Genomic DNA, 14,587 nt, shown 5'->3' on the forward strand with positions numbered 1-14,587 from the left:
TGTCCAAGCGGGAAAGAGGTAGAAGTCAGGGGGAACATACATTTTATAGCTACTAACAGGAAATGGCGTCACAACAGGGAGGGGCTACTAACAGGAAATGGTGTCACAACAAGGAGGGGCTACTATAAGTGTTTCCTGATGATATAATAAAATAAAATAACAATGTTGGCAATGAAAATAATAATAATAATAATAATCATGTGGTGATACTTTGTGTAATTATATAACATTTTTTGGTTATGACGTTTTTAACCATGCTACACTAGCCTACAGGGCAGTGAAAGGAACAGCTCCTTCCTATCTCCAGGCCATGGTCAAGCCCTACACCCCTGCCCGACCATTTTGCTCTGCTGCCTCAGGACGCCTGGTTGCCCCGTCGCTCAGAGGCCCCTGCTGCCGATCGACCTGGTCACGGCTCTTTTCTGTCCTGGCCCCACAGTGGTGGAATGAACTCCTCACTGATGTCAGGACAACGGAGTCGCTGCCCATCTTTCAGCGCAGGTTGAAAACTCGACTCTTCAAGAACTACTACCCTGTTACTTGCTCGTAGCACTTATTGTATTCACTCATTGAAAAAAAAATCTCTTTCTCGCACTTTTACTTAAGCACTGGTTTTGCTCTTAGATGCTTGTTTAGAGAGAAGATGCACTTATGACCTCTAATGACTAGTAGTTCACCTGATTTCCTACGTTAAATTCACTTATTGTATGTCGTTTTGGATAAAAGCGTCGGCTAAATGATTGTAATGTAATGTAATATGCCACTTTAACCATAGTCTTGGAGATGTTTGGGTAAAGGATTAAGAACACAGGTCATAAACAGTACCCTCCAAGGAAGAGAAGGCTGGAAGCCAAGATCGAAGCAGCATGGAGAGATGTCAGCCAGTTAACAGAGGTGCAGAAAGGTGTGATGAAAGACAGGCCCTGCTTGAAGAAATGCAGCAAGCTGTCCATAAGATAGGACCTGGAAACTGTCAAACAAAGACTCACAGCTCTGGCCACAAGGCTGAAGAGATACATTAGAGAAATAGAAGCCAAAAGAGTAAATGGCCTGCTCCTCAAAGAATCATTCAAAGTGTACACCCAGCTACAGAGTAACAAGCAAAAAACATCAGACCCACCCAGAGCAGAGACTGAGCGATACTGGAAGGATATATGGGAAAAGGAGGTATCACACAGCACCAACGTCCAGTGACTGGTGGGCCTATGAGCAGACCACAGCAATATCCCAGAACAAGAACCAGTTATCTCAGTGCTTGACATCCAATAATGAGTCTCAAACATGAAGAACTGGACTGTACCAGGCCCTGCCATGATTCATGCCTACTGGTTGAAGAAGCTAACGGTACTCCATGAATGCCTGGCGACACAGATGAACCAGCTGCTAACATCAGGGTCTCACCTTGACTGGCTAACATAGGGGAAAACGATGCTGATCATGAAGGATCACCACAAAGGTACACCACCTTCAAACTACCGGCCAATAACCTGCCTCTCCACAACAGTAAACATCCCGTCAGTTATCATAGCAGCTAAACTGAAGGGGCACGTGAGTAAATGCATGAGCGAAACTCAGAAAGGAATTGGGAACAACACCAGAGGGACAAAGTATCAGCTACCGGTTGATAGAGCAGTCACCCAAAATTCTAAGACCAGACAGACCAACCTGAACACAGCCTGGATTGACTACAAGAAAGACTACAATTCAATGCCTCACACCTGGTTACTGGAGTGCTTGGCACTATACAAAGCCAACAGGACACTAATAGCCTTTATCAAGAACTCATTGTGGCAGTGGAAAACAATACTAGAGGCCAATTCAAAGACACTCACACAGGTAATAATCAAATATGGCATATACCAAGGTGATGCACTGTCTCCACTGCTGCTCTGCATAGGCCTGAAACCCCTCAGTCAGATCACTACAAAGAGTGGATATGGATACAGGTTCAGAAGTGGAGTTACCATCAGCCACCTCCTATACATGGATGACATCAAGCTGTATGCCAGAAATGAGTGAGACATTGACTCGCTGATCCACCTCACCAGGATCTAGAGCGACGATGTCATGCAGACTGGACAAGCATGGTCGAATGGTGGCAAAAAGAGGAAAGGCAATGAGCTCTGAAGGGGTTGAATTGCCAGATGGCATGATAACAGACATACAGGCCAGTTACAAGTACTTTGGAATTCTACAGGCAAATTGAAACCACGAGGAGGCAGCAAGGAGGTCAGCTACAGCCAGATACCTCCAGAGAGTGAGGCAGGTCCTGAGGAGCCTGCTCAATGGGAAGAATACGACCCAAGTCATCAACAGATATACCCATCAGATAGCCAACTGGAATAATAAGCTGTCCAAAGGAGGTGATAAAAGCCGCAGATATCAGGACATGGAAATGCCTCACAATGCATGGAGGGTTCCACCCAAAGTCCAGCAGCCTGAGACTGTATGATAAGTAAAATGATGGGGGCTGGGGGTTAGTGAGTGTTAGGGCCACTATCCAGGATGAAACAAGGAACATCTATGAGTACATCAGAAAGAGGGTCCCCCAGGATGAACTGCTGTGTGAGTGCCTCAGGCAGCAGAAGACAGCGAGTGCAGAGGAAGAAAAAGAGGAGATATCATGGAAGATCAAGCCCAGACAGATGACGTAACTGATATCAAGAAATCCTACTAGTGGCTAGAAAAGGCTGGACTGAAGTACAGCACAGAGGCTCTGATCATAGCAGCACAAGAACAGACACTCAGGACCAGATCGATTGACAAGATCCAAGATGCAGGCTGTGCAAAGATGCCCCTGAGACAGTCCAACACTTAGTAGCGAGGTGGAAAATGCTAACAAGGAAAGTGTACACTGAAAGGCATAATGGGAGACACCACCAAGGGTGGTTGAGAATGGCAGAGCTAAGATCCTGTGGGACTTCAAGTTCCAGAATGACAAGCAGGTGCTGGCTAACCACCCAGACAGTGTAGTGGTCGACAAGGAACAGAAGACAGCAGTAGTGACTGATGTAGCAATCTCGAGTGATGGCAGCATTAGGAAGAAAGCGCATGAGAAGCTAGAGAAATACCAAGGGCTGAGGGAAGAACTAGATCGGATGTGGAAGGTGAAATCCACAGTAGTCCCAGTTGGTAGTAGGAGCACTGAAGGCTGTGACCCCCCCCAAACTGGGAGAGTGGCTCCAGCAGATTCCAGAAACAACATCTGAGGTCTCTGTCCAGAAGCTTGCAGTCCTAGGAACAGCTAAGAAACTGCGCAGAATCCTCAAACTCCCAGGCCTATGGTAGAGGACCTGAGCTTGAGGAAGGTACACACCACCCAGAAAAAAGGGTGAGAAAAAGATTTTATTTTTCTATATATCCATCCATCCATCCATCCATTTTATATATATATATATATATATATATATATATATATATATATATGATAGGAAAAAAAATAATACATTGCAGTACAAGCTTGTTTCGTTGGTCACTCACTCATCAGCTGCCAATGTGAATATAGATAGATAGATAGATAGATAGATAGATAGATAGATAGATAGATAGATAGATAGATAGATAGATAGATAGATAGATAGATAGATAGATAGATAGATAGATAGATAGATAGATAGATAGATAGATAGATAGATAGATAGATAGATATTACATGGTTGAGTGGCCTTATTGATCCATGGAGTTTGAGAGCATTTGGACATAACACCTTCCAGAACTTAAAACAAACAAAACAAAAGTATTCACGGTTGTAAAGTCACATTAACACGAGAATCATAGCTTCCTAACACAAACTCTACGCCCCTGCCTCCACAGCTTTAGAGAGAAAACGTGTTTATGCAAAGTAGGTGACAGAGTCCACACCCCGAATCAGTCGTCCACCTGTCTTTAAAGACGGCCCTCTCGCCGTCATGGCGTTTTTCTCTACCTCCCTCGTCCGCCGTGCTTCGTGGCTAAGTAGCTGCAGTGGCCTGCTGGCTGAACTCGGTTTCTATGGCCAAGACTGGGTTCTGCGATTCCAAGCCTCTGCTGGACTTACCCAGGAAGGTGAGCGCACTAAAATAAAGCCAACACATTAACTTTCTGGTCGAACATTTTGGGCTGCCATCAGTAACGCCCCATAAATTACCCTACCTCTTAATAACCTGTTACTCTGAGACATAAACTCGCCATAGACGGACATGAGGAATAAATCAAAAGGTGGCATTTTATACCTGTTTCAATCAGCTATTGTTTCTTTGAGGGGCTCTACAGTCCCGCTGGTGGGGTGAAGTGTTTAGCCGGGGCAAAATGAGTGTATATATCAGATGTTTGCTTCGGTTATTCACTGAACGTTACGGTAATGTAGAGAAATTCGAAGATCGCGCTGTCTGCTGCGCTTGCGTTACTGTAAGGGACAGCGAAGAATTGCAGCAGTAGGAGTTATTCTATTGTCTAATTTAACTAATTTGAACCCCCTTATCGAATGCTGACCAAAAGCAAGGGTCAGACCTGTAACTTGAAACAGTGAGCCGGTTTCCGGTGCCACTATCAAAATGGTTTGAAAAGAGCGTCCCGTGTGCCTCAGCTTGGACGATAATTCGATATAATCGTCTTTCTTTCCCTGCTTAAAAAAAAAACAATATTTTGTTGACTTTCTCTCCCTGCCGAAAAAAGTTAATGATCGTTTATTGTCTTTCTTTCCCTGCTGAAAAAAAAGAATATATATATAAAGTCACTACAGCATTTTCTGATGGAACCATTGGGAATTGTAATGTTTTTTCCTGTTCTGTATTGATATGTCTAATGGAAACCATCAAAGCATGTTGTACTCTAAAGGAAACGATCAGTATAATGGTTTCTGATTGAAACCATTAAAACCATTTGATCAACGTCTGTTTCCTCTATTGGAAGCCTTCAGGATTGTTCTGATGGCTTCTGATGTTTTGGGGGTTTTTCAGGGGGTGGAAGGAGGAAATTTGGATGTGCTAGTTTTGTCTAAATTAATGAAATATAAGAACCTATTAGGCGTACCTAAAAGTTCTAACAAAATGACGTCTGAAATATTTGAGGGAATAATTTTTGAAAACTGGTATTGTTTGACATTTCATTTTACATTACACATCACCAAACAGTTCAATGTGAATAATCACAGTTGGATTCTTAAAAATTGTACTTTTGCTTAAGTAAGCAGATATTGTGTTTTATATATATATATAATCCAGTGATTCAAGTAATTATTTAATAGACAGTGCAAGCCTGTTTCATGCCATAAGCAATCGTCAGCTACTGGATTATTTTGTTCCTTGTTTGTTGAGCATTTTCCCTACCGTGTAGTGTTTCATTTAACGAAGCTATATATATTAAGTATATAATGTTCCGCTCCTCATTTGTTGAGCACTTTTATCAACACCATGGACGGTTTGTGGAGGAAAAAAACGCTATACACTACCGTTCAAAAGTTTGGGATAACCCAAACAATTTTGTGTTTTCCATGAAAAGTCACACTTATTCACCACCATATGTTGTGAAATGAATAGAAAATAGAGTCAAGACATTGACAAGGTTAGAAATAATGATTTGTATTTGAAATAAGATTTTTTTTACATCAAACTTTGCTTTCGTCAAAGAATCCTCCATTTGCAGCAATTACAGCATTGCAGACCTTTGGCATTCTAGCTGTTAATTTGTTGAGGTAATCTGGAGAAATTGCACCCCACGCTTCCAGAAGCAGCTCCCACAAGTTGGATTGGTTGGATGGGCACTTCTTGCGTACCATACGGTCAAGCTGCTCCCACAACAGCTCAATGGGGTTCAGATCTGGTGACTGCGCTGGCCACTCCATTACCGATAGAATACCAGCTGCCTGCTTCTGCTCTAAATAGTTCTTGCACAATTTGGAGGTGTGTTTAGGGTCATTGTCCTGTTGTAGGATGAAATTGGCTCCAATCAAGCGCTGTCCACTGGGTATGGCATGGCGTTGCAAAATGGAGTGATAGCCTTCCTTATTCAGAATCCCTTTTACCCTGTACAAATCTCCCACCTTACCAGCACCAAAGCAACCCCAGACCATCACATTACCTCCACCATGCTTAACAGATGGCGTCAGGCATTCTTCCAGCATCTTTTCATTTGTTCTGCGTCTCACAAACGTTCTTCTTTGTGATCCAAACACCTCAAACTTGGATTCATCCGTCCACAACACTTTTTTCCAGTCTTCCTCTGTCCAATGTCTGGGTTCTTTTGCCCATCTTAATCTTTTTCTTTTATTGGTCAGTCTCAGATATGGCTTTTTCTTTGCCACTCTGCCCTGAAGCCCAGAATCCCGCAGCCGCCTCTTCACTGTAGATGTTGACACTGGTGTTTTGCGGGTACTATTTAATGAAGATGCCAGTTGGGGACCTGTGAGGCGTCTGTTTCTCAAACTAGAGACTCTAATGTACTTATCTTCTTGCTCAGTTGTGCAACGCGGCCTCCCACTTCTTTTTCTACTCTGGTTAGAGCCTGTTTGTGCTGTCCTCTGAAGGGAGTAGTACACACCGGTGTAGGAAATCTTCAATTTCTTAGCAATTTCTCGCATGGAATAGCCTTCATTTCTAAGAACAAGAATAGACTGTCGAGTTTCAGATGAAAGTTCTCTTTTTCTGGCCATTTTGAGCGTTTAATTGACCCCACAAATGTGATGCTCCAGAAACTCAATCTGCTCAAAGGAAGGTCAGTTTTGTAGCTTCTGTACCGAGCTAAACTGTTTTCAGATGTGTGAACATGATTGCACAAGGGGTTTCTAATCATCAATTAGCCTTCTGAGCTAATGAGCAAACACATTGTACCATTAGAACACTGGAGTGATAGTTGCTTGAAATGGGCCTTTTGTAGATATTGCACCAAAAACCAGACATTTGCAGCTAGAATAGTCATTTACCACATTAGCAATGTATAGAGTGTATTTCTTTAAAGTTAAGACTAGTTTAAAGTTATCTTCATTGAAAAGTACAGTGCTTTTCCTTCAAAAATATGGACAATTCAATGTGATCCCAAACTTTTGAACGGTAGTGTATATATATATAATATATATATATATATATATATATATATATATATATATATATATATATATATAATATAATCCAGTGAGTCAAGTAAATTCTTTGAGACAGTACAAGCCTGTTTCATGCCATAAGCAATAGTGTTTCTTTTAACAAAGTTTTATATACACTACCGTTCAAAAGTTTGGGATCACCCAAACAATTTTGTGTTTTCCATGAAAAGTCACACTTATTCACCACCATATGTTGTGAAATGAATAGAAAATAGAGTCAAGACATTGACAAGGTTAGAAATAATGATTTGTATTTGAAATAAGATTTTTTTTACATCAAACTTTGCTTTCGTCAAAGAATCCTCCATTTGCAGCAATTACAGCATTGCAGACCTTTGGCATTCTAGCTGTTAATTTGTTGAGGTAATCTGGAGAAATTGCACCCCACGCTTCCAGAAGCAGCTCCCACAAGTTGGATTGGTTGGATGGGCACTTCTTTGAGCAGATTGAGTTTCTGGAGCATCACATTTGTGGGGTCAATTAAACGCTCAAAATGGCCAGAAAAAGAGAACTTTCATCTGAAACTCGACAGTCTATTCTTGTTCTTAGAAATGAAGGCTATTCCATGCGAGAAATTGCTAAGAAATTGAAGATTTCCTACACCGGTGTGTACTACTCCCTTCAGAGGACAGCACAAACAGGCTCTAACCAGAGTAGAAAAAGAAGTGGGAGGCCGCGTTGCACAACTGAGCAAGAAGATAAGTACATTAGAGTCTCTAGTTTGAGAAACAGACGCCTCACAGGTCCCCAACTGGCATCTTCATTAAATAGTACCTGTTAGAGCCTGTTTGTGCTGTCCTCTGAAGGGAGTAGTACACACCGGTGTAGGAAATCTTCAATTTCTTAGCAATTTCTCGCATGGAATAGCCTTCATTTCTAAGAACAAGAATAGACTGTCGAGTTTCAGATGAAAGTTCTCTTTTTCTGGCCATTTTGAGCGTTTAATTGACCCCACAAATGTGATGCTCCAGAAACTCAATCTGCTCAAAGAAGTGCCCATCCAACCAATCCAACTTGTGGGAGCTGCTTCTGGAAGCGTGGGGTGCAATTTCTCCAGATTACCTCAACAAATTAACAGCTAGAATGCCAAAGGTCTGCAATGCTGTAATTGCTGCAAATGGAGGATTCTTTGACGAAAGCAAAGTTTGATGTAAAAAAAATCTTATTTCAAATACAAATCATTATTTCTAACTTTGTCAATGTCTTGACTCTATTTTCTATTCATTTCACAACATATGGTGGTGAATAAGTGTGACTTTTCATGGAAAACACGAAATTGTTTGGGTGATCCCAAACTTTTGAACGGTAGTGTATATATATATATATATATATATATGAGAGAGAGAGAATGTAAAATTCCACGGGATTATCATGATAGTATTTTCTATATTGCCCAGCATTCATTTTGGGTAAAATTTACACTCTTAAACACAGCTTGTTTGGTCCTCTTCTAGGCGGAGGAGAGGCGAGCCCCCCTAAGAACTTTGCCCAACACCTGTGGACCCAAAGACCGCTGGCAGTCCCTGGAGGGAGATGAGCCTCCAGGGGTGCCTGTAAAACCGGAGGCAGAGCACAGATGGGTACGCTTCCTGACTTGTTACTACAGTCTTGTCTGTTTCCTGTCATGACCCATTTAGTCCCAATTACAGATGAACATGTATTTTTCATGCCTAACTGACCATGTTGATGGGTACGGTGCTTTTCTGTCTGCAGGACAGGAGGTCATCAGTGTCAACAAGGGATGGCTTAATGGACTGCTATGAAGACGGTATGTTACACTCAACTGGTATCAAAGGTGGTCAAAGTCTATACCAGTGCCCCAATCCTATCCAAACTATCAGAAGTTCCAATTCAACCCTCCTCTCGATAGAATGAATTTAACACTGACAGAGAATGGTAATAGTGCTACAGTGGTTTTAATGTCTCACCATCATGTCTATGAAGAATTCCCATCTGTAGGTCTTATCCGAGATTAGTTCATTGTTGCATTTTGCAAGCCAATAGGCAGAAAAAATGAAGCTGGTCAATTTCTGGTTAAATCCTGTGTTGATTCTCTGGTTTTATCATTTACAGTCAAGTGCTTTAGGGCCCAATGTACCTTTTTAGTTGTCTTTTGGTGTTTTTAGTTGAACACTAAAAGCATTACATTCTTGCATTCACTCAGAATGTAAGAATTATCATTATATTCTTTCTTGTTTTATTTGGTGTGGTCAAAATGAAAGTCTTGCTTATAGTGGTTCTCTCTTGTTCCCCTATATGCTGTGTAACAGATGGGCGAAGAGAGGATACAGTGCTTTTCTTCTCCCATGGATTCCCAGGCCCCCATAGCCTACAGACGCTGGTTCCTAGCTTATTGCGCCATGAAGTAGAGGTAGCCATGGAGAAACTGAACCTCATCTCGGATCAGACCTATGGTTGGGAATTCTTCATAGACATGATGGTGAGACATTAAAACTCTAATTTCATTGCAGAAATGTGCAGGTGGCTCATAGTATTTTGGTTCAGTCTTGGAAAAGAGCTGTGGCCTGTCTTTCTTTCGGCCTCTCAGTTGCATAATGCTCCCTTTTTCTTTTTGATAGATCAATTGATTTCCAACTGTTGTATGCATCAAAAACAAACGTCAAACAGGTTCTGATCAATAAGATCTACTCATTTGGAAGTAGTACCCAAGTGATTTAAATTTCTTGAATTGTCATTTTGACATTTCCCTTGGTAACTCTGCTGTTGGTCCACTTACCAAAGTTCCCTTTAACTTTCTACCCAGAGCTACACCTTGTCTTGTATGCGCCGTGTCTTCGCATAGCTTAATGTCTGTGATGATTTGATTTTGTTGAGAGCCTAACATGATACAGAAAAGCACAATTTCAGAGACATTATACTGTCATTGTACCCATTTGTGCCCATTGTCACTGCTTTCACCCTGTAGAGAAATCAGCTCCGGAACACTTTTCCTAGCACTGATCTGCCCCGGCCTTTTACAGACACCACCCGTGCTATCCTGGTAGATTGGCTCATACAGGTTCATGTGAGTGCTGCAAAAGAGCCCTTTTATCGTCCCCCCCCCTTTTTTTTAAAGGAAATATAAAATCAAAACCTGCACTGACTGCTGAATTCTTCCAATGATGCCTAAGAATAATATTGAGGGAAATGGAATGTCTTTTCAGGGAAACCTGTTGTAAAGTGAGTCAATTTTTGCCCTCAATAGTTTCTCCAGGTTTAACTTTCAATCTTTTAATTTACCCTTCTATGTATCATTGTAGGAAGTGTTGCACTTCCAGGATGAGACCCTCTATCTGGCAGTACACCTTCTTAACCGCTGTCTTCGGCAGATCAAGGTGTCCACAGACAACCTGCAACTTCTCGGTGTGGTTTGCCTTTTCCTCGCTGCCAAGAAAGAGGAGTGTCTCCTCCCTGAGGTATAATGGAACAGCCTTTGTCTAAATACAAAATTATGGGTTATGTGAAAAATGCTGCAAGTGGTTCAAACTCACTCGTCCAAATACATTTGCAGTAGAAAATAATATCTTGCTTGGTGTTGGTTGAGTGGAAAATGTTTTAGTCATGGGCAAGGAAAGCTTGTGACGGTCTCTAGTCTCAGTTACCATACAATGACAATCTTGATAAAGGTGATGATTGAGCGTACTCCTTGATTTGGAAAATTTAGACGTTACCTATATTGGGCCCACTGACAAAACTTATCACTACTCACACAGAGGTTAACGGACTGTATGGTACCAGACAACTCCTTGGTACGACAGCATTTAATAGTGTAAAACTGACCATTACTGTGCAAAAATGTCAGCCAATTCAGCCTACCCAGGTTGTATAGTTAACATTCCTGAAGATTGAAATCCAAACAATGTCCTTTTTCAGGTTTTTTTTTTGTTTTGTTTTTTTTTTTTTTTTTTTTACTGCTGGTATATTCGAGATGATAGCTAATCCAAGAATATCCAAATAATGAACACTTTTGTGGCGGCTCACTTGAATGATTACTGCCAGATAGGACTGTCTCAGGAAAAATTATATGGCACATAGCATTTTTCAACTTCAGCGTACCAGTGAAATGCTGAAGTAGGTGGGTAGCTGTTGCAAGTTTATACAAGCAGAGTTATTGGGGCTAGGAAGCAGATATGGAAGAAGAAGCCCAAAGACCATGTTAACGGCTACAATCCAGTGTTTTTAATTCTACTTATTCATTTATTTGGCGGTTGAGAAGGTGTTGATATAGCAACACTGGCAACTCCTGTTTCATTTCACAAATGGGTCTCTGGATTGTGGAGTTGCCAAACACTATTGAAATAACCAGATATCCCCATAGGAACCAGTAAACCAAACAGTGATCTCCAGTATTGTAATGTCTTGCTCAATTCAAGTTTGAGTTTGGGTGATTTTTGTTGGTGATTGGTGTTGCAGCATGGCATGCTAGAGATTAGCTTTGTTTGCTGTTGATCTCCTGCTTAGTCTGTACCATGACTGTTTCTTTTCCCTAGGTGTCTGACCTCTGCTACCTGATGGACAACACTTACTCAAAGCACCAACTGCTGCGAATGGAACGCAAAGTACTCTGTGGACTCAAGTTTGACCTGACCTATTGTCCTCCTCTGCACTTTCTCCTCCTCTCTGCCTCCATTGCACGCTGCAGTGCCAAGGTGACTCTATGATTATCTGGCTTCTTGCCTGGCTAGTATCCAAACTGCCACAGCAGTTCACGTTCAAGTACTTTATTTGTCACATGCACAGAAATACAAAGTAAAACATTCAGTGAAATGAAGAGGGGTACTCCATCTGTCATTATGTGAAAAGACATAGACCTAGATAAAAGACGAAAGATCATTGCATTTTTTCCCTCTTTATTTTCTTTTAAGTCAAAATAAACAATAAAAAGAATAAAATAACAAGTATCAGTGTGCTGGTACTTGTTATTGCCACCCCCAATTGGCTTATGGAGGTGGTAAAAGGCTTTTTTTGTATTGTAGTGGAAACCCTATTTCATCTTAAGTGCCTGTATGTTATTGATTTCTAAATAAAGTAGCAGGCTTACGTATTTATACACTCTTGAACAATGTTGCAGTATGGTAGCATTTGTCAAGGTGCAGATGTTTTTACATTTCAAGACCCTAAATGTTTTCTTTATACCCAATTATTGCATACTGTCCAAAATCCTGGGCACTGGAAGTGAACAGCTTGCTATTGCAAGGTAGGCGTTTGGAAATCTCAGTCTATATAAAAACAATGCCAAGCAGAAATACTTGGGATATATGCTATATCAAAAACTGACAGTGTGTGTTTTATTCCAGATTAAACAGTTTGTTCTTTAGCACAAGCATCCGTTACACAGCAGTCCTTGTCTGGTGGTCATATTTGGAATATACAGTAATCCCAAAGTGCGTTCACACTCATGTTTTACCAGGTGGTATGGATGGCTCGGTACCTGCTGGAGCTCTCCCTCATGGAGAGCCAGTGTGTGGTGTTCCTTCCGGTCCAGTTGTCCTGGGCTGCCCTCTGCTTGGCCCGCATACTTTTGCAGGAGCCCCCCTCACCAGAAGGAGAGATGGCCTGGTGCGTTGCCTCCAGCATCCACATGGGCAGGTGTGTTACGAACCTGAACGGTATCAAATAAATTGTACACGACAAGCCTTGGTGCTTCTTGTACCATTCATTTATTTGATACCATTACACATACAATCCCTACATATATATACAGTACATATCCCTAATTAGAACACCTCAGCAATGTGACAAAATAAAGCATTTACCAAAAGCAAAATTAACAGCTGCGACAAACCATTAAGTATTTCATTTTTTCCTCAACGGGTGGCTCCAGTGAATCAAGAACCCTCATTATGGAAGAATTGGTACTCAACCTGTTGAGTTTTGGGTGCTTTGTACTTTCCATTTAAACTGCTGTAAAAGTTGTACTTTTTAAGTCTTGTGAGAATGCTTTGTGTGTGTCAGGTGGGGATTGATTGCCTATGCACACTTGTGCTTTGAACTCCCCATCTATTCTTCATTTTCAGTTTGACCCCTGTATGCTTCCTGTGCTTTTCAGTGAGACCACCCTCCTGAAGATCATGCACATACTGGCCGTTGCTGCAGCCAAAGCCCACAGCCAAGAAACACGTGCTACTTTTATCAAGTTCTCCTCCTCAGTGACCATGCATGTCAGCACACACCCTGTTCTTAAAAATGCCCAATGTCATCTGGGCCTGTCTGCTTTACACTTAACGGAGAGAATCACATTGTGATTGTCATAGCACTTCACGGCAATGGTGCCTGGCCAGTTTCATGGAAGGTTTAGCCCCCATAAACGATCTGAGGTTTGAGCAGGCTGAGAACCTGCAAGTCTTACAGACTCTATGGAGCCATCCTCTACATGGTGCATGATGGGAAGGGGGAGGAAGAAGCATTTCGTATTTGGTGCCAAAACTGTTGCATTCATGTAGTATGGCAAGCTTAGTGGCAGAGCTCTATTTTATACTCTTATCTTGCAGCTGATTTGGAAAATATTTGTACTGTGTTGAATGTTAGTGCCTCTATGGATAAATAATTTGACAATTTTTAATGTAAAAATAAAGTATCTGCTGCAAAAAAGAATCTGACTTTTCTTTAATGTTTATTTAGTTTTAATCGTGCATGTGCATGCAAAGTCCAGTTGTCCGAATGAGTTGCTCGTCATTTGCATAGCCACGCCCCTCAGTCTAAAGTCACATTCTCACGTTTCTAACGCATATTTTTTTAACAAAAGTTTATTTAGAAATTGCAAGATTAATCAACATCAATCAATCAATACCAATATATACAACGAATAATATGCGAATAATACAATATGCCAGGGGTTATGACGTAAATATAAAACGAAAGAAAAGGGAATTTAAAAAAACAACAAAAAAATAAAATAAGAGGTTCAGCAGTTCAGACAATTTTATAGTTTACACATGTCAAGAGTTTTTAAGGCTTTGGGGTTTGTAGAGTGCTGAATAGTTTATGTATTGTTGCACTTCATTTAGAAAAAAATAGAGGTTTTCTATTAGAAAAAATGATTTGTGTGAATGGAAAATTTTCTTAAAATAAGAAGATTTATGAAATAATATTTTGTTCTGAATTGCATACATCATGGAAACCAAACAGCACATTCTTGTAATGAAAATTGGACAGAAATGTTACAATGGATATATTGAACAAAATCTTTCCCAAAAGTCACAGTATAGGATAGTTCCAAAACAAGTGTATGGTCGTTTCAGTTACAAGACCACAGAAAGTGCAATTAACATCAATGTCATTTTTCATTTTTTGCAGATAATGTTTTGTTGGATAGCATGGATGGAGAAGTTTGAAACAGACATCTCGAGCTTTGTTTGTGATCAAGTAACTTGAAGACAAGGTCCAAACTTTTTCCCAGCGGATATTCGGAACAAATCTTCTCCACTAATGAATAATATATGGAACAGAATGAAGTGGATGGTGGAAGGTAAGCAAAATTCATTTTATTTCTTTTGTTTAGAAAAATCCAAA

The 14,587-nt window shown here is 40.9% G+C and overlaps 1 protein-coding gene across 1 annotated transcript; it reads left to right on the plus strand.

The window, feature by feature from the left end:
• Positions 1 to 3,990: 3,990 nt before the first annotated feature.
• On the plus strand, positions 3,991 to 13,320 carry ccnp (cyclin P). Its single transcript, XM_056282846.1, has 9 exons — positions 3,991 to 4,044; positions 8,530 to 8,655; positions 8,789 to 8,843; positions 9,346 to 9,515; positions 10,002 to 10,100; positions 10,336 to 10,491; positions 11,566 to 11,724; positions 12,486 to 12,664; positions 13,125 to 13,320. The coding sequence occupies exons 1-9, from the start codon at positions 3,991 to 3,993 to the stop codon at positions 13,318 to 13,320; spliced, it is 1,194 nt and encodes a 397-aa protein (XP_056138821.1).
• Positions 13,321 to 14,587: the final 1,267 nt, after the last annotated feature.

The sequence above is a fragment of the Lampris incognitus genome, chromosome 7 (assembly GCF_029633865.1).
Source record: "Lampris incognitus isolate fLamInc1 chromosome 7, fLamInc1.hap2, whole genome shotgun sequence".
In the NCBI taxonomy this organism is placed as follows: domain Eukaryota; kingdom Metazoa; phylum Chordata; class Actinopteri; order Lampriformes; family Lampridae; genus Lampris; species Lampris incognitus.

Bases quoted from the DNA above. Each gene is read 5' to 3' on its own strand.
- ccnp (XM_056282846.1), top strand. From the start codon at position 3,991: ATGGCCAAGACTGGGTTCTGCGATTCCAAGCCTCTGCTGGACTTACCC. The intron at 8,656-8,788 runs GTACGCTTCCTG...TTCTGTCTGCAG, and splicing joins CGGAGGCAGAGCACAGATGG to GACAGGAGGTCATCAGTGTC. The intron at 12,665-13,124 runs GTGTGTTACGAA...TGTGCTTTTCAG, and splicing joins TCCAGCATCCACATGGGCAG to TGAGACCACCCTCCTGAAGA.